General features: G+C 40.4%; 1 protein-coding gene across 1 annotated transcript in view; it reads right to left on the bottom strand.

Annotated features, from left to right (window-relative positions):
* skia (v-ski avian sarcoma viral oncogene homolog a) overlaps positions 1–18,867 on the bottom strand; it is a 71,393-nt gene extending 52,526 nt beyond the window's left edge. Inside the window, exon 1 of the mRNA XM_051903618.1 lies at positions 17,509–18,867. Coding sequence (XP_051759578.1) covers positions 17,509–18,420 — 912 coding nt within the window. The 5' untranslated portion in view covers positions 18,421–18,867. The remainder of the gene's footprint in view (positions 1–17,508) is intronic.
* Between the last annotated feature and the right edge of the window lie 261 nt (positions 18,868–19,128).

The raw sequence follows: 19,128 nt of genomic DNA, 5'->3' as shown, positions 1-19,128 counted from the left end.
CTGTCTTTTAGACTCACTCCATCTATCCATCCATCCACCTATCTATCCATCCACCTATCCATCTATCCATCTACCTACCTACCTACCTACCTACCTACCTACCTTTAGGTTTTCCAGACTTTATCTTAACAAACTTGCTTTTCTAGTTAAATTCAGGAATTGTAATTTAAAAAAACATTCTCAATTCAGTTATAAATGGCGCACAACCCGGTATGGAACAAAAGTGTAAAAGTGCATCCCAATTCGTGTACTTATGCACTATTCTATGACGTTTTTAAGCAGTGGCGTGCACAAGGGGGGGGCCGGAGGGGCTTGAGCCCCTGCCCCTTTGATCGCAAAAGTGCCCTTTGTGGTCGCATCGCGGTGCCCCCGCGTTCCCATTTCTCCCCCCTGGAACACGATTTCTACCGCGGGAGAAACCCACAACAAACCAGGGACGCGCTTGCGCCCCTGCCTTCGCGGAGGTCTGTGCATGCCACTGTTTTTAAGTATAAATAGTGCGAGTTGTGCGTTCACACAGAAAATTCCAAAAAGAAAAAGTGCACTTTAAATACCCGGATGATGAACTTCTTTAACGGAAAAAATGAAGTGTGGAATGTTGGACACTTCATGGACTCAGCTGTCGCAGCTTTAATTACGTAGCGGAGGGGGAGGGGGGATTAGACTCTGATATTTAATGACAAAATAAACATAAAATTCATACACTACATGGATGAGTACATAAGTACATTGTATAAGTGCGCCATAAGTGGGACGCAACACAAGTTGTGAATAAGCAATTTTATAATATGGAGAATCTGGCAGCACTGTGGCTGGAGTGTTATTCAGAAAAATACTGAGCTGTAGCCTATTATTGTGGGCAAGCGAGACAGAAGTCTGTGTCAATGGAGAGCTGTTGTGTCTTTAAGCAAGGACAGAGGTTGAGCTGTTTTGTCTCTGTGTCTGAGGGGAGGTAAGAATACACGCTCTCTCTCTCACACACACACACACACTGTCAAAATGCCTTCATATACAATGTCTAAGGAGATGGCATCAAATTCAGGAAGCCCAGTGTAACATCAGAATGTGCTTCCTGCAGCAATCAATAGATCTCAGGGCCATACACCCCCACACATGCACAGACTTAACAAGGGCGTGAGTGGATAAACAAATTGCCCTTGCACTTTAATCAGACTTGGAGGGAAACAACAAGCCTTTTGAAAAATTTATGTAATTGTTGCTTGAAGAACAGCTTTGCTATTTCACCCTAGTTTTGCTTTAAAAGCCACTCTGCGATCGACCAACCACTTAAGCTACGCCGAAGCCAAATCGCATTCAAACTGAAATATTACCAGCTCTAAAAGACACCTCATCTATATATCTTTGATAGCTATCATATTAATGGTCATTATAAAGTATAAAGTGTTTAAATATGCTCATACTTTGAATATGAATACGTTTGAAGTGTTGGCCAGGTCCGTGTGAAATCGTTCAAGAGATCCATTGAGTCGTAGATCGATGCAGCTCCACACGGCCGAAGAGAGACAGCATTGAAGCTGATGCTAATTGAGACAGAAGTGAATTGATAAGGCCTGCGCTGCATAATAAGCTCGCTTGAAGCTAACACAGGCTAATGTTTCCATTAGCGTCCGTGAAGAGATGGATGGAGCAATAGATGGTGATATGGAAGGCAGAGTGAGTAAGACGGATGAGACCCGGAGACACCATTTACCGTATCCGACACTTCTGGACAGATTTGTAAGGAATAAAAATTTTAAAAAGAGCCTGTGCTTACTTTTAAACTATAGCATGGATAACACTTTCTTATTTGCATTTTCAGTGTTTGCTAATTTATCTGATTTTAGATCACGTCAACTACCTGTGAAAATAATTTAGACTAACAATAAAGAGGAAGTACATTTATTTTCCTGTCATTCCAATTCAAATTTTGAATATTGCACAATGGTTTCGTAACAAAAAATGATCAGCTCTCCAATGGAGTCTGAACATACAGTTAAAAGACAAGGGAAACCTACACAACGTTGACATTTTCTAGAAACTAAAGCTCTTTGAGGCTGTTAATATTTAGAAAAGCATGTTTGTTGGGTTCCATTCATGCAAATAAGTCCAATTAATTCAGTATAGTGCAGATTCATAGTAGATAGTCTTGACCTGAGTATTTAAAAGCACAATATTGTTGGCAAAGAGCTGCAGAAAACAGCAACCACCTTGACCTACAGATAGGACAGATTGTTAGAAGCCAAGGTAAAGAGATAATTAAACAGACTGATAGGCCTAATAGTGAGATAAAGGTCAAAGTGAAGAGAGAAAAAGAGAGGGGGACGATACATCAAACCAGTACTACAAAAGTCTGCACGGTGCAAATGTAAATAGTAGTAACCTGTAATTAGATCCCTCTACTGGTGCGATTTATTTCAGACATTGTACTTCATCGAGACAGTCTTATAGAGAGCAAACAATGAAGTATTGTCAGATATAGGATGCCCCTTTAAAACCGGGCAGGCTAGTTGGAGGGTACAATTATCTTCAATTTCCTCTTGGAAAAAAAAAAAAAATAGAGAGCTGGCAGAGATTGTGTTCGGCTTTCTCTCTGATTCCATGTCTGTGTGTGCTCGTGTTTGCATGTGAGCGTGTGTGACAGTCCTTTTCAGAACAAGATTACATGTGTGGGCAGGCGAGGAGTGGTTTCAGACAGTAAATCAATGGATTCCTCTGTAGTAGTGTTGTAGAACGTCTACAGGTTAGCGCAGAGTGCAGGGGGAGCCGTGCGGCTTTAACTTGAGCCTTTACCTCCTTTCGCGGACACACACGCACATACACAGCTCTGGTTTCACACACATTGTTTTATTTAGCATGTCCGCTGTCAGCTCATTTGGAGGAGTGGTACTGGGTTGGAATAGTATTAATTGCGAGGGATCTATGACCTACGATCACTAACCTGAGGCACCACACTAGCCCGGATGCTAATGGTATTAAATGCCACTGTTTCCAACACTTTTAATTCACCTGGAGTAAGCCTAGAACACACACACATTCGTCTATACACACACAGACATGCTCCTTCAACCCCTAAACCTCATGGGCTTTCTGAACAACTTCTGATTGGTTAGGAGGTGTGACCAGACCAGCATTCGTCCAATCACTTCTCAGGGAGTACTTCTCCACTTCCTCTCCTAAAGTCAAATAAAATTGAATAAAAAAATGTAAATCCAAGTCAGACTTGATTTTGTCCATATGGATGTGGCTAAAACAATGCCTAAATTGCTATTTAATAAATATTTTAATGAAACAGATATTTAATAAAATGAATATTATTCAAGATTTTTCTTTTTAATTAACATGGAATTGCTCACAATAAGACCAGTAATAAATGACACCTGATGTGGTGGACTGACAAATTTGTAAAACTGAGACAAAAATTCACTCATTTTATTTAAAGGGGTGGTATAATGCCACTTTTACAAGATGTAAAATAAGTCTCTGATGTCCCCAGAGTGTGTATGTGAAGTTTTAGCTCAAAATACCCTACAGATCATTTTTTATAGCATGTTAAACTTGTCACTTTTTGAGGGTGAGCAAAAACGCTCTGTTTTTGTGTGTGTGTCCCTTTAAATGCAAATGAGCTGCTGCTCTCAAAAGGGGGCGGAGTTTCAGGAGCTCCTGTTAGCACTTAGCAGCGCCTCACGCAGACTCACTGAAATTGTCAGAAACTGTTCAGCCTTTTATGTTTAAAACGGAGTCGGACAATGATGGAGACACTCAAGAAGAAGTGACAACATTTTGAATGCAACAGGATGTTTCTGAATGGTTAGTTGATGAATTTATGTAGCAGATGGAGTTAACTATCTTAAAGTCATTGATTAGCATATTCTGTCATGATAATCTATAAATCGCTCTTGTGGGAACTGTTGTAAGATGCTTACAGAGCCAGAGAATATATGCTGCATGAAGACAGGACAGGTATAGTTTAGTTTTATTACGGTTATAACTAATTTTGTCATCTTGCTTTTATGACATGCTATTACATTTGTGTTACATACTGTATTGCAATAACATGGCCTCAGCCCTTTGTTGCGTGTTCTCGGGGGCAGGGTTTATGTAAATTTTAGGGTTAGTGATGTCACCAACCTGGGAAGAAGCTCGTTGTAGTCCCTACCAGCTGTTTGTTGTAGTTCTTAAACAGAGAATTCTTTAAAAGAAAATATCTCCGTTTGCATTGAACTTTCAGCGCTGTAACTTTGCAAATACTGTTTATGCTCAAGCAGCAACATCACACACTAACTGAAGTTAAAAAAGTGAAATCGCAATGAACCACCCCTTTAAATAAAACATTTGTGAAGCCTCAATTCAATTCAACAAAGATAATAAATAGCTAAAAAATTGCATAAATGCGTATCTAAGTAAATCAGAAATAAGCAACAAATCATGCTCTTGTACTTTACAGGAAAACATGTTGTTTACCATTCAATTTATTTCACATTATGGAAAAATGTCATTCAGTCAGAACTCTGATTGTTCCTGCACCCCAGCAGCATCTGTCTCATAAATCAATTTAACTAATTGTGGATTTGAAAATAAAAAGTTATTTGCTAACCACAATGTAAAATCATTGGAAAACCGCAACATGATTCATGTGGGCTACCGACTAGCGTGCCATTGTTAGCGCTTGACAGCAGAGTCTCCGGCGAGAAAAAGCGCGGGGGAAGGGTGCTGTTGAACAGAGACAGACATTCTTTTGTTACCTGTTCAGCAAAACCAAAATAGCCCGCGGGCTTTAAGGCTGGAACTGATACACCACGTCCCTTAATCAAAGAGCAAAATGACAAGCTTTCTGTGTCATGCCTAGCCCAGCCTCTCCACTACAGCCACAGGGCTTTAACTGGCAGCCATCTTTAGCAACAGCAAACCAGGAAGTGATGAAGTGATTATATTGTTGTGTCTGGGGAAACAGCAAAGAGCTCTATTTTTCAAACAAAAAAAAACATATTTAGAAAATCTGTACAGAGCATCAAAAAAATTGTATTAGCGTACTGAACTACAACTGATATTCCCCTACAGTTTTTGAGGAAAATACATTACCTTGCAGACGTTAGATCAACATTAACTAAATGTTTACACAACATTTGTGATTCAAAATATGCGTACAGCTGCCTTTTTTATGTTTTTATGTAAATATAACACTTAAAACAGTGAGAAATGCCATCTAGATTAATAATTTAGCGGATATCTTGCAAACGTATGTTTATCTACTTGTTCTGTACATTGCGTTTCTCTCTCTCTACGCTACATTCTACATCTTAAAGCATCAAAATGTTAGCTATGCTAGCCTTAAGGCCATTCACAGCAAGAATGATAACTATCTTTGCATCCACACCAACACACAATAATGTTATCTATTCTAAGCACGCACTACAGTTATGTCGTCTGCCACTTTAAATGCTTAGGTTGTCAATGTTTTTATTGTTCATCAGCTATACAATTTCATTCTGAAAGTGATTCCAATGATATCTTTTCTCTGTGTCGTTATAGTTCTGGTGTGGACTTCCCTATTCTCACAGAATTAGAATGATTATTAAAACTTTATAGTTATCATTATAGTTATTGTCCTTGATGTGAACGGCCCTATTTTGGAGAAAGCAGGACAAAAAAATGAAGCATGGCTTGAGAAGTCCACAGCCAAGACAATAGTCTCAGGCCTGGGCTTTGTCTTCTAGTCTTAGTCCTGTTCCTGAGCTCCAGCTGATCCTTTTTAAACATATGAAGGACAAAAGGAGCCCAGTCGAACCGCAGGATGAGAGGTGGGACCTTGACGTGCTCTCCGTCACTCCAAAGACAAAACCCCTCTCATGACCACAAGTGTCCCTCGACATTAGGTCTGCACCCTCCTTTTATTTAACATTCACCAAGACACACTCACGCATGCACAAAACAAGACAAAAAGACTCAGATTTGCCTCCCAATGTAATGCAAACACACAGGAGACATCAATGGCAGAGCCGTGCTGTGTTTCTGACCGCAGAGTTGTGGTTGTTCATTAAGACGGGGTGTAAGCACAGGTCTTTGTGTGGTTAGACTGACGCCTGCACACTCACCCTTTGCCCCAGTAGTGTGGCCTGTAATCTTGTAACTCTTGGCCTGTGGCCTGTAAAGGTCAACTTTGAAACAAGATTACTATGTGTTATGTGGTCAGGGATTCACCTGAGTGATGTCATAGTGGAACCTACACGTCTGCCAACTCAGATGCTACTCACATTTTAGTAGACCACAACATAACCTCTAAAGGCTGTGGGTGCTGGACGTTTCTACCAAAGAAAAAGCGAGTTGGGGTCTGAAAAATCAGCTCCACCTCAGTCTGGAAAGATCGAAGCGAAAGAAAACAAGATGGTACAAACATTGCTTGTATTAAGCTACATTTGAAACGCTCCACATTATGCTTTATTTCTACATATTTTATTTACAAATATAATTTGTTATTCATTATCCCTTCTGATTCATGATTACATAAAGGCGCTTTAATATATCTTTTCAAAATTGTGGCATGTTTTTTGTGGGCAGGTTATGTAGGCTTGTGATACGTCATTGTTCAGCTTTCGAGTCAGTAAAAACACCATTACTATTTAGAAGAAAAAGGGTATATATGTGTGTGTGAATGTGTGGATGTTCTGATTCAATGATGAAACATTTTGGTGGGTGATAGACAGATGGAGTTATGCGTGAGTAAATGTATTTACCTCTGTACGCACATTCATTCTGAATCGTACAATTAATATCATCCATACCCTGCTGCCGGTCTGGAACTGACATAAGAACAGCAGTCACGATAGCAAACCCATTATCTGTCTCTCTCTCTCTCGCTCTCTCTCTTTTCCGTAGCCAAGAGCCCAGACAGCAGTGTTTCACCCTACCCTGTGATTCCACTCTCAGCAAACATACCTAGAGGGTTTGAGTTGCGTATTTTCTAGCCGTGTACTGTAATAGTATGTCTGTCTACTTATTTCAATGTCAAATTACACATTATAAAGTAGGCTCCTTCTGTGCAGGGCACGCTTCAAAGAACGACAGTTATAAAAGTCTGACTAACCAAACCAAATTATGGTGCATCTCAAACCAGTGCCACTGGGCCCAGACGAACGCTTCATTTAGAACAGAGTTAGGAAGGATGTTGCATGTCTATTTTTTTTCTTTCAGTGGCTGAGTTTACAAGGCTTTACACGCCTGTAAAAAGTCTTTAAGAACTTGCAAGGTACACATGTATGAAATAAATAAGGTAAAATTAAAGAATGAATACAATATTTCACCTCAAACTCAAAAGGGAAATAATACAATTATATTTAGAATAAAGAAATTGGAGGTCTTTTAAAGATTTTTAGCATTATTGCATTATTTTCATGACAGTTAAGCACATTTCCTCTAATTCTCATGCTGTAACACCACCTCGGCGCGATCACTGTCGCAACAGCTTAAGGCTGTCTACACTGGATGCGTCAAAATATAATAAAACTGGGTTTTAATCTCTATATACAAAATATTTTATGCAATATACTTGAATAACATAGGATATTTATGTAGGTTCTACAAACACGTGTACTTTACACAATCTTTCCCTCAAGCTATGGCATGCAGATTTATAGATAGCTGCTATAGGAGCAGTGTGACTCCAAAAGGGGCAGTGTGACTCCAAAAATAACTCATTTTTTTTCATAGTCATTTAGTTTGAGGAAGTGTCGCTGTCTTTCAATGTGTGTGTATATGTCACGCTGCCTCTGTCAGACAGCCATCTGTCTGATGGGAGCTGTATGGAAGCATTTGATTGGTCAGTCTGTCTGAATAGAGAGGGGTTTGATGGGAAGGGTCATGTGTCGGACTGCTCTTAGACACACAAACACACACTTCCAACTAAAGTGTGACTCACTCTGTCACACAAAGACAAAAGGGCTCAGCTGACATTGCAGAAAATCCCCATGCACACACCAAAAAAAAAATATATATATATATTTTGCTCAGCGATCTTCAATCACTGTGGCAGTCAAGAGAAAGAAATTTCATATAGGATGCATTATGTGAAAAGAACTGGCCAATCAGAATTGAGTATTCCAGAGAGCAGTGTAATATACAGCAGGAAATCCCACACAAATTGTATAAAAATTGAATTTATGAGCTTAAAAAACAACATAAAACTACTCACTTCAGTAATTTGACATGTTTCAGAGTTAAACTGAATAGTCAGCAGTAAATAACATAGGACAAATGAATGCATCCATATGCATTTGATTGGATTGTGAAAAGTAGACATTATTGGTATATATAATTCATCCCCGCCCGCACGGGCTTAGCTACATCAAACGAAAACAAAAATTGTTTCAGAATCACGCGCAATACAATCAAAATATTAAAGAAAATAAGCAAGGTCAAATCTGATGTCATGTTGACTTCTTTTAAAATACAGAAAATAGATAAAAATCCTACAATCTTTATGTTAAAGCACAGAAAGAGGCTGAAAGTAAAGGATATTCAGTTCTGTGATGAATTTTTCAAAGCTAAACTCATCCAGTAAAAAGTGTTTCTTTCTATCTGTGCTTTACTGTCATTAATAATACATATCAATGACATGAATGAATGAATGAAAGCAAAAAAAGTAGAAATGAATGAGGTTTTGTTTAAAGCAAAGAGTGCATGTCGCAGATATAAAGCCAGTCAGAACACTGGATCTAGTTCCCTTCTTTCCTACTTCATTCATCCTTTCCTAATTCATTCATTCACTTGTACTTGTTATTCTGTTGTGACTAAGACACATGAGCCCATTCCGACAGTCTGCCTGAAACTAAACGTTCACAATGTCTTTCATCAAATCAAACATTTACCTCACACCTTACATATTAGCACATCCAGTCTTGCATTGAGTAATCGAGGAAACCCCCGAAACGCATCTATTTTCCCACCCCTCCTCCCTGTTCATGCCAGACACAGAAAAAAAGCTCCCTCCTCCATCCCACACTCTTCTGTCTGCCAGCCCCCATCGCATCTTCCTCCACCTCCCCCAGCTGCCCCTATCAGGCAGGTATATGAATGCTTTCCCAAAGGCCAGCCAATACAAACACACACACACACACACACACACACTGACTGGGCTGACTGATGTGTGGGGGCTGGTGGAAGGAGTGTGAAAAGAGAGGATGCCCTGTGATGAACCTCTCTCTTTTATCTGTGTTTATCTCCATCTGACATTAATGAGATTTTAGCTACTGCATCCTGGGGGAGGGGGTGGACAGACTAGGAGGCTTAGCAGCGTGTGTGTAAGAGGGTGTGATATAATGTCACAACAGAAGGGGAAATTATGTAAGAGGGTATGTATAATTGTCCAAAATGTACAGTCTTCTTTGCGATTGCAATATAACTGAAATTACAACGTTTCTTCGTTCACTAAGAAGCTCTGTAACTGTGTAGGCAGTAAGGGCTTCAGGTTAGCTCTCTTGAGTTACAATGATTTGAGTTCCAAAACCTAGTGAGCTGCCTACTATTCAGCATACTTACTACATTAGAATTTCATTACTGACCTAAAATGTTATATATAATATACATAGCACTTATTGTACTGATACTTAGTTTCAATATTAAATCATTTATATTTTTAATCAATATTTCTCTCACTCTTAATTTGGCCAAAATGAGGTATCTATAGGAGTAATGTGGGGTTTATTTATTCATTTAAATTATTAATTATTATTATGCTACCACATTTACACAGCATATTTCATTTGATGTGAATTCAAATGAGGCTGTTTGACATTGAAATAGTCTCTTCACTATCATTTACATGGATATAGATTGTTCAAATGACAAAACATTGCCTATATAAAACATTTCCAGTGGAAAAAAATTGGTTGTGAAAACTGTATTTCCATTCCTCACAGCCTCGCTTTTGTTTGCTTCAAATTAAATAGGGCAGCTAGTGTGAATTAAGTCTATTTCTTAAATATATTTGATCTCTCAAGCATATTTTAAAGTCATTGATGGGGGGGGAAAACAGAAAGACTTACTCCCTGCTGAGGCTGCTAAATAACAATGAACAGCAAAGCTGAATAAGTGCCATTTTGATTTGAAAATTCAGCTTGAGAGGTGAAAAACTGATCAAATTAGCAAGGATGTGGCAAATAAGCCAAGCGTGAATCTTCACACATGAACTGAACTGTTAATGTAAAAAAAAAAACTAATGAATTGACTTGAATTTGCATTCTATTAGAGCCACAAAAGCAATTAGGGTTTGAATTGTTCCAGGGAGATGTTCGTGTCTTATCTCTAAAACAAAGCCACATATTTTCTCTCTTTGCCCGGTTAATCACAGTTATGATCCATCAGTTCGGGCTTGTCAGTGACGGACTATTTGAAAAATCTTAATTAGCACCTAAAGGAGACTCGTTAGAACACTCAGCTGCTGCTCACTCCTGAAAAAAAGACGTCAAATTTAATAACCACCCAGGACTACATGAGGGATTTTTTTTAAATCAGGATCAGTGGGAAGAATGAGCCTTGTTATGAAAGCAAGAGATTACCATGTTTTTTTTCCGCAGAGTTTCATACTTTGTAAAACTGTTCGGGTTTCTCGTCTGGCAATCTTGCGCAACAATAAAAATGACCCTTGCGGATATCCAAACAAAAGCCTGTTCATATCAGTAACCGACTGAACAACACAGGGTCCGTTTCTCTGCCTCGCAGGTCTTTGACCTCACGAGTCCAAGTTCTGGAACATACTTATGAAGACTTTGACCAATGAGGTTTCAGAACAGCCGTTCGACTCGGTTCTCAGACGGATCCTCTGGTTTGTATCGTCGGCAGCTGCAGGACTATCCGTACCCGTGGAGCCCCTCGGATTCTGAAGGGGAGGCAGAGAAATGCGCAAATGCAGCTTTTCGCGCTGCAGCCATTGATATGCATACCAGGGGCCAGCTGCTGCTGAGTCGAGTTGAGCCATCCGCTGTGTGTATGTGTGTGTGCGGCTTAAGAGCGATATGCCTGGCGAATGAGACGGGACATACCTAATATCCCCTTAGGGAACTGGCTTCCTCTCCCAAAGCTCTTGCACCCTCTCAGTTCTCCACCAGATATCCCAGAATTCTCTGAGGCGCTGGGGGTGGTAGAGAGGGAGTTGGAAAGATGCCACGCTCTCCCTCCAAAATAAAAATCACAAGTCAGCCGAACCGAACGCGGAGGACGGAAGAAAGAAAATGAACACGCAAGGTGTTCATCAAAAGCATTTTCAAGGGCGTGATTTAGAGTAAATTACGTAGCTTTGTTTCCAAAGAGCGAACAATTAAGCGAGAAAACGGCTTCAAAGGCTGAGAGCGGTTCAATTCTGCTTTAATGACTGGATGATTAGAGAGGTTTACTACCCACTTCCAGCACCTGGGGGGAATTAAAGATCGAGAGAAAGGAAAAAAAAACACTTGATTGTAGAGGAGACGAGAAGTCACCAGGCGAAGGGTTCTGATACTGAGCAGGTGTGTGTGTGTCTAAGTGTGCCGGCAGACACGCAGCGAATGCGAAAAAGAGAGTGAGAGGGCATGCTTCATTCATGCCCATTCATACTCCCATTTGCATAATCAGTCTCTCGCTGCACTTTGGGAGTGGCTGTCCTGGAATGCGGCTGTCGCAACTCTCCCTTCCCGTCACTGAGCTGCGGTTTTCCTGCACTGGCGGCAAGAACAAGCCATCTGCCAAAACTCTCTAAATAACCCCTGATAAAACGCCTCCACATTTAACAGGAAACTCAGAGGGGGAAATCAAATGCATGACTAAGTGGGAAATGCTCATGATATGGGCTTTCTTACAGCTCTGAAAAAGGAAAATGCCAACTATTTGATCAAGCAAATCTGACAATGCAAAAAATGTGCAGTGAAAAAACAGTTGTAACAGGGCTGTAAATTTAAAACATTCATTTAGTGCAAATAAATCGATTAAAAAAATGTTTCATCAAACATTAATTTAAAATACATTTAATTACATTAATTAAAAACAGCAAAGACATAATGCAAAAATGCATCTTGTGTGAAGTCTACCTCAGACGGATAGATAAACTCAATTGTAAAATGTATATCTGTGACCTGTATGTCAAAGATAGGCTTATGTTCAATACAACTTTTTGTCCATTTAATGCTTTCGTCTGCCATATTAATGTATGAAAGTAATCTTCATTTTGAAGTTCTCATCAAATATTGATTATTTGTGATTTATTTAATTTATTCATCAGTGTACCATGTAATAAATTAATTTTTAATCAATTGAAATCTCTAAAATTGAGTCTCATTAAAAGCATTTAATCACTTACTTCGCTTGTTTACAGTCTTAGGATACGTTTACTACAACGATGTACTAAATACTACGAAAAAAATTTTCCTTTGCGTTTTTTGCATACAGACGACAACGTTGTCAAAACGATCCCCGTTCACACGGATCTGCAAAAACAATTAAAAACGCTGTACAATACATTGATTCACGATACAATGATTCTGGATCGATTCTGATATTTTCTCTTTCGAATCAATTCTGAGCTTAGTTTTGACCGCACACTCAAATGCTCACAAAGAAGAGTGCTGAAGAGCGATTGTGCGTTCGGTTGAGTCTTGTAAGTGGTTAAATATACTTGCACCTCGGCTCAGAATGCTTTTATGACACGAAATTGATGTAAACATAGACCACTGCGAAGTGCGAATACCCTTGTAATTCGTTTCAACCTTTTTGAACTTTATGAATGATTATTTTAGGTTTAAGTGGTGTGTGTAAAGGAACTGGAAGCAAGCAGAGTACAGATGTTTCTAAAGCAAGTAGTGTCATCTTCTGTTAAAAGCTAAGCTCAGAATCGATTCGAGAAAGAATCGCGAATCGCGATACATCAGAATCGCTCCAGATTCTTTGTATCGCGAATCGATGAATTGTCCCAGCTCTAGTAGTTGTAGTCTTTTTTAAAGAAAAACTACATACCTATAGACTGAACACGTAATATGCATGCACATTACGTCACCGTTTTTCACAAATTTCCATTTCTGTAGTTTACATAGATACAAAACTTGCACTTTGAAACCCGTTTTCAAAAGTTTGTTTTCAGGCCCCCCAAAAAACACCGTTGTCATGTAAATGAACAGCCAAAATGCATAAAAAGCTTTCCGTTTTTAGTGTGTCGTGCAAACGGCCCCTCAAGTTATTTTGTCCTTAATCCACCTAATCATTCAGCGCCACTCCTGACAATTACGTCCAGACATTTTTATCAGTATAAAGTAATCATGATAGCTCATGAAGCCAACTCAACACCTAGACTTACACTTTGAACCTGCATACTACATTAAAGCAAACTCAAGCCTTGTTTGCCAAGCTGCCAAACTCTTTTGAACCCTTTAAACAAGATCTCAGACAAGCGTAACACAATTTTCTTCACCACAGAGTATTAAAAGATGATGCGTTTGGACCTGAGACAGCTTGACAGAACATAATGGCTAGGTACATTTTACGCTTAATTATGACTGTGTGTCTGAGCGAGGGACACTGAACATCCTGTCTTTCTGTGTCTTCCGGCTGCTGACTGAAAGCACCAGACAGACATGCACTCACAAACACTTGTACACACACACATATATGTCGAGGGAGGTTGAGTAACTACACAGTCTGTGACCTTCCCTCAGCAAGCAGCAGAGAAAGAGGAAGTTCCTTCACCCCACCCAGAGACAGAGAGAGTGAGAGAGAGACTGCCAGACTACTTTTCACAGATGAGGAACAGTAAGATCTGTAAATAACTCAGCAAAAAACAAAACAGCTCTGTCACAATCACACAGACAGCAACAGAAACACAGTATACAAACTGTTACATCTACATCACTTGCATGTGGAATACTTGAGGTTGCAAATGCATAAATTCATACAAATGAGCACATATAACCGTTTTCAACATTGATAATAATAAGAAATGTTTCTTGAGCACTAAACCAGTATATTAGAATGTTTTCTGACTGATCATGTGACACTGGAGACTGGAGTAATGATGCTGAAAAATTCAGATTTGCCATCACAGGAATAAATTACATTTTAAAATATATTCAAATAGAACACAATTATTTTAAATAGTAATAATATTTCAAAATATTACTGTTTACTGTACTTTTGATCAAATAAATACAGCTTTGATGAGTTTAAGAGGCTTTTCAAAAACATTAAAAAAATATTACGACCCCAAACTTTTGAACGGCAGTGTATTAACACTAAAGATATATATTTTATATATTATTATTATATTGTATAAATATATTTATTATATATAATAAAATATATATATATATTAACGTGTTCTTATGGCACAGAATAACTTAAAAAAATATATAGAATAACAACAGTGTTACTCTAGCATTAAACCAAAAGTGTTATTAACCAAGTAGCTAGCTATAAACATATCGACAGTTAACTAATTTTAACTTGGTATGATGACAGTATTTGACCTAAACAGAAAAAGATAATCATAGAAGAAGACGCTCACTACAGTGCCCCTTGCAGCAATGCAGAGAACTGCATTTCACCGTGTCACATTGCAAATGACACTAACATATTTCACATTACAATGACGTGAAATCGAGCTTGCATAGCTCAAAGCATTCGCATCAAGTGCATTTCAAGCCTCAGTCTTATTCTGCAAACATATGAGTGGCAAATGAAATTGTGTGGAGGCCATTATGAAGTCATCAATATCAAATCGCTGACTCTTCCTGGCAAAGGAGTGACCAGGCGGTTGGGCGTATGTAAAAATACACCGAATCTCCCTCTCTCTAGATGGATATACTGATATATTCCACTTCCGTTTCCAGACGGTTTGAGAGTGTTCCCTCTTGTGTGTGGTAAGAGGCAGGAAAGCTCTTGAGATGAATAAAAGCCTGCTGTGGGGGGTCTGATAATGTGATAATGCAGAGAGCTCCGGGACATTCGGGCTCACTCGAGACCGAAGGAAACAGCTCGATGTTAACGAGCCAACGTCATTCACCGTAAGGGCCCATTCAATCTGCAAAGCTCTTATGACACACATCATCGGTGCAAAAAGAGACAGAAAACGGCAAATGTGTGTAAACACGCTGGAGCGCAGGCCACGGTTTACATTCTCTCGCTCTATTCATACTGGGAAAGTAACTGGGTGAGAGCTGGAGGTGGTGGAGGGCTGATCACAGAGAGATGGGAGGGAGGAGATGTTGGTGAATGCACTTCTTTGTTGGTTCATACTCCGTTTCCACCACAATACTCCAATCCCTGCATCATCAGCTCCATTCAAGGGAAACAGTTCATGCAAATGACCAGGCTTGCCATTCATTGAGTGTTTGTGTGTTTGTGTGTGTGTGTGTGTGTGTTTGTGTGTGTGTGTATTGGAGGGGGGCACATCACTAAAAAACTTTTCCTCTAATCCTCTACCTCACAAACAGGACCCTGTCTGCAGCAAGAGTCAAGCATTAGAGCCCCAGGGGTAAGAAGAGCCGCCACACATGCGAGTAACCCGAGACTGGAGACAACCCAAAGCAGATAAACATAAAACAATCAGCCCGAGACGGCTTTATCGCATTATTCCTTCCAAAAATACCCAGAAATGATGCATATTTAAGCAGCAAACTTGGTTGGATTGTAGCTCAGAGAGTAGGTTTTTCCCTCAGCAGTCCCGTGATTAAACCCTCAATGGCCCGATCATTAAAAACACATCCACTGTCAAGTACCTGTGATAGCTAAACGGCCCATTTCGGAATTACCATAACATGACGCCGTTGCCGTGGGACATGTGGAAGTCATGCTGAGCTCGAGAGAGACAGATGGAGGAACGAGATGATAAAAAACAAGCACTAGACAGAGAGAGAGAGAGGGAGAGAGAAATGAAGACTACAAGCGGCCTTTAATGGATCTAAATGATTGTTTGTTTACGCAGTCAGCACTGTATCCACAGTAAAGGTTAACGGGACAGAGGTTGTGACACTGAGGGTTAGTTATTGGTCAATTAAATTCAGTAAAGCCCAGAAATGCTCTCTGTGATTTTTTGCATTGGTCTGCTCAAGTTAAATATTTCATGCCATTAAATTTAGGCCACTGCGACGGCTATTCTATCTTGACGTCCGCCCACAGAATCCACATCTCACCCCCCTCCCGGATATCAGGTTGTAACATTTGGACTGGGAAACCTATATCATGATAGTCGCTGGAGTCTGAAGACTGGGTCACCAAAGAACTGACACTCTTGGCCCCTTTCCAAGCACTCATCTAAGGAGGGAAGCTGACACTACTTGGAATATGCCAACGCAAAACTTAAGACATACAAATTTCACCGTGGTGGTGTGGCTTAGTGGTTAAAACATCTAGTCTGCCAACTTTAAGATTGTTGCTTTGAATACCAGCAGAGGTGATTCATGGACATCGCCACAGTGCCCCGTCGCACTTAACCTCAGGTTGTGCCAAGGGGAATGTCCCTATAAGAAGCGCACTGTACGTCTGCCAAATAACTACTTACTGTTAAGTCTGAAGTTTGTGTCACCAAAGAACTGACACTCTTGGCCTTTCTCCAAGCATTCATTTCTAGACGGCTGTGGCAAGCCATTTCAACAATATCTATTTTTATGTTTCTGATAGTTATTTTTGAATTACTAGTAACAAGTAATCCAAAAGTGATTAAAGTTTCAATTTCACTCATAATTATGTCACTAGTTTCAGTTGTTTTTTTTTATTTGCATGATGCACTGACTAGTCAGAATGTCTGTTTTATTTTTCAATATAAAATGTTTCTAGTACACTGTAGAAAAATAATTGCTGTAAGTTATCTGGTTGCTTTAAAATTTTGAGTTCATTGAAATTAAAAATTTGAGTTAATACAATGAAGGTGATTGGTTTAATCAACAGAAACTCAAAATATTATGTTATCTGAACCACATGAATTACTGAAGTTGATTTGACAAAAGAAAAAATGTTCTGATGACAAATCATGAAAAAATCATAATTTTTTACAGTGAGAATACAATAGCGTCTAATAAATGAATATGATCCAATTAGTTCTAGGAAAACCGTCACAGATACTAGCATCCAAACTATTTCTAGTAAGCCAGAATGAATAAATAGTTTCTAATAAAACTGAAATAGCTGAAAAAACATACTAGTTGGAAGTGAACAGTTGATGTCTGAAGCAAATATTTGCTACTACCAAGATAAGTAGCGGCAAAGGAATAAGTACTAGTTTGCAATGAATTACTAATTTAGTAGGCTATTGTCACTACTGGAATAAGCATCAACTGAAAAGTTATTCATGAAATTGGAAAAGATAGTACTAGTCACTGTTGGCTTACTGCTGGTCATTTAAAAACAAGCAGCAGCTACTAATATAAAAATAGGCACTAGTTAGTTTAAAGGGGTGAAACGGCTTGTCATAGACGTCTAACACTTGCAGTACACACTACAACAAAACTTAATCAGTTCTCCCCGTACTAGAGCACAGCAAAATGCAACAAACTGGCTCACCCGTGATGCTTTCCGCTTGTATTTATTGGCGAAGTCAAATTTCTCCTTGATGTCATCCAGGAGCTGCTCCAGACGCGCTTTCTCCTCTTTCCCCGTGTAATCCGGACTCAGGAGCACATACGCCCTCCAATTTGCAGAGTCAAAGCCCCAATGGCAAGTCCTGTTCTCCAGCGATTTGTGACTGTGCACCACGAATTTCTGGGTCGGGTACATGAGCCTGCAGTCCATGCATTGGATGCAGGGCGCGTTGGGACTCGTGTAGAGCTCCGGGACCAGCAGACCCTTACACTTCCCGAAGCACTCATGATAGATCTTGAAGCTCTTCTCGGTGAGTTCCAGCTCGATGGAGCCGTACAGCTCCTTCTTGGAGTGCGGCGGGTACGTGCCCCCGTAGATGAGCGCATTGCACAGGCGCTCCGCGTCCGTCTTGGTGATGAGTCCGCAGGACGGCGCGGAGAACGGCAGGATGCCCATCACCTTCAGGATCTCCAGCTGGTCGGCGGTGCAGCGCGAGCAGTAAATGTGCAGGTCGTCGCACACCGAGTTGATCTGCTGAAGCGAGAAATCCCGCAGCACCGTGTTGAGAATCTGCGGCAGGCACAAGCGCTTCTCGCCGCCCACCACGAAGCACGAGATGGTCTCGCCCTCCAGGACCGTCTCGCACCTCTCCGTGGAGCGGTCGGACGGGATGAAGAGCGGCCCTGGCATCACCGGAGGAGGCTGCATCGGGGGGAGATGCAGCACGGGCTCCGGGACGTCTTTGCCATCCTTCTTAAAGAGCAAATCGTGTTGCCATCTGGCCGAGAAAGCGGCCGGTCCTCCAAGAGAGCTCATGGAGCTCAGGTGAAACTGTTTGAGAGTTTGTTGCAGTCCCGGGTGAGGCTGGAAACTCTGTCGTGTTACTGTTTCCATGTTTCGCACAATGTGTTGTCGTTGAAACCGAGCGTCTGGCGAGAAATACGACTCAAAGGTCCTGGTACCGCGTCTCTAAATCCAAGTCTGTTAAAACAAGCACAAGAAGGCCGATAGGGCTTCATCAAATCCCCACTCAGACGAAGGTTACCACCGGCGTGTCTTCTTCCCCTGCAACGGGCTCTCTCCTGTCCATATCCACAGACAGACGCGTACAGAAAACTCAAGTGTAACACAAGCAAAAGCGCGCAAGTTGCAGCAAAACTATCCCACGGGGGAGCCGAACTTGTCCCACGTCAAATTAAGGAGTCAAATACACAATCCGCGAACTTTAAATCCGTATTTTTCCTTGCGAGTAGAGATCGCTGCAGCCGGACACGGCGCGTCGCCTCCGCTCCTCTGCCCCTGCAGTTCAGTATGACTGAGTCAGTGAGCACAGCCTCTCGCGCTCTCTCTCTCTCTCTCTCACTCACTCAGTGTTTGTGTGTGTCTGGCTCAGTCATTGAATCCCAGCCAAGAATGTGACTGACTCCGCAGGCTGTGGCTCTTCCAAGAACCAGCCTTCACTCCCTACTGCTGTAGAGAGAGACAGTCACTGACTGTACTTATATCTGTTTATTAATACAAATATTTATTGATATCACGGTTTATATATATATATATATATATACTTTATTTTTATTTATTTATTACCTTGTTTGTTATTTA

Source organism: Ctenopharyngodon idella, chromosome 8 (genome assembly GCF_019924925.1).
Source record: "Ctenopharyngodon idella isolate HZGC_01 chromosome 8, HZGC01, whole genome shotgun sequence".
Taxonomy (NCBI): domain Eukaryota; kingdom Metazoa; phylum Chordata; class Actinopteri; order Cypriniformes; family Xenocyprididae; genus Ctenopharyngodon; species Ctenopharyngodon idella.
Note: the sequence above shows the minus strand (reverse complement) of the source record. Positions and strands in the feature narration are given on the sequence as shown.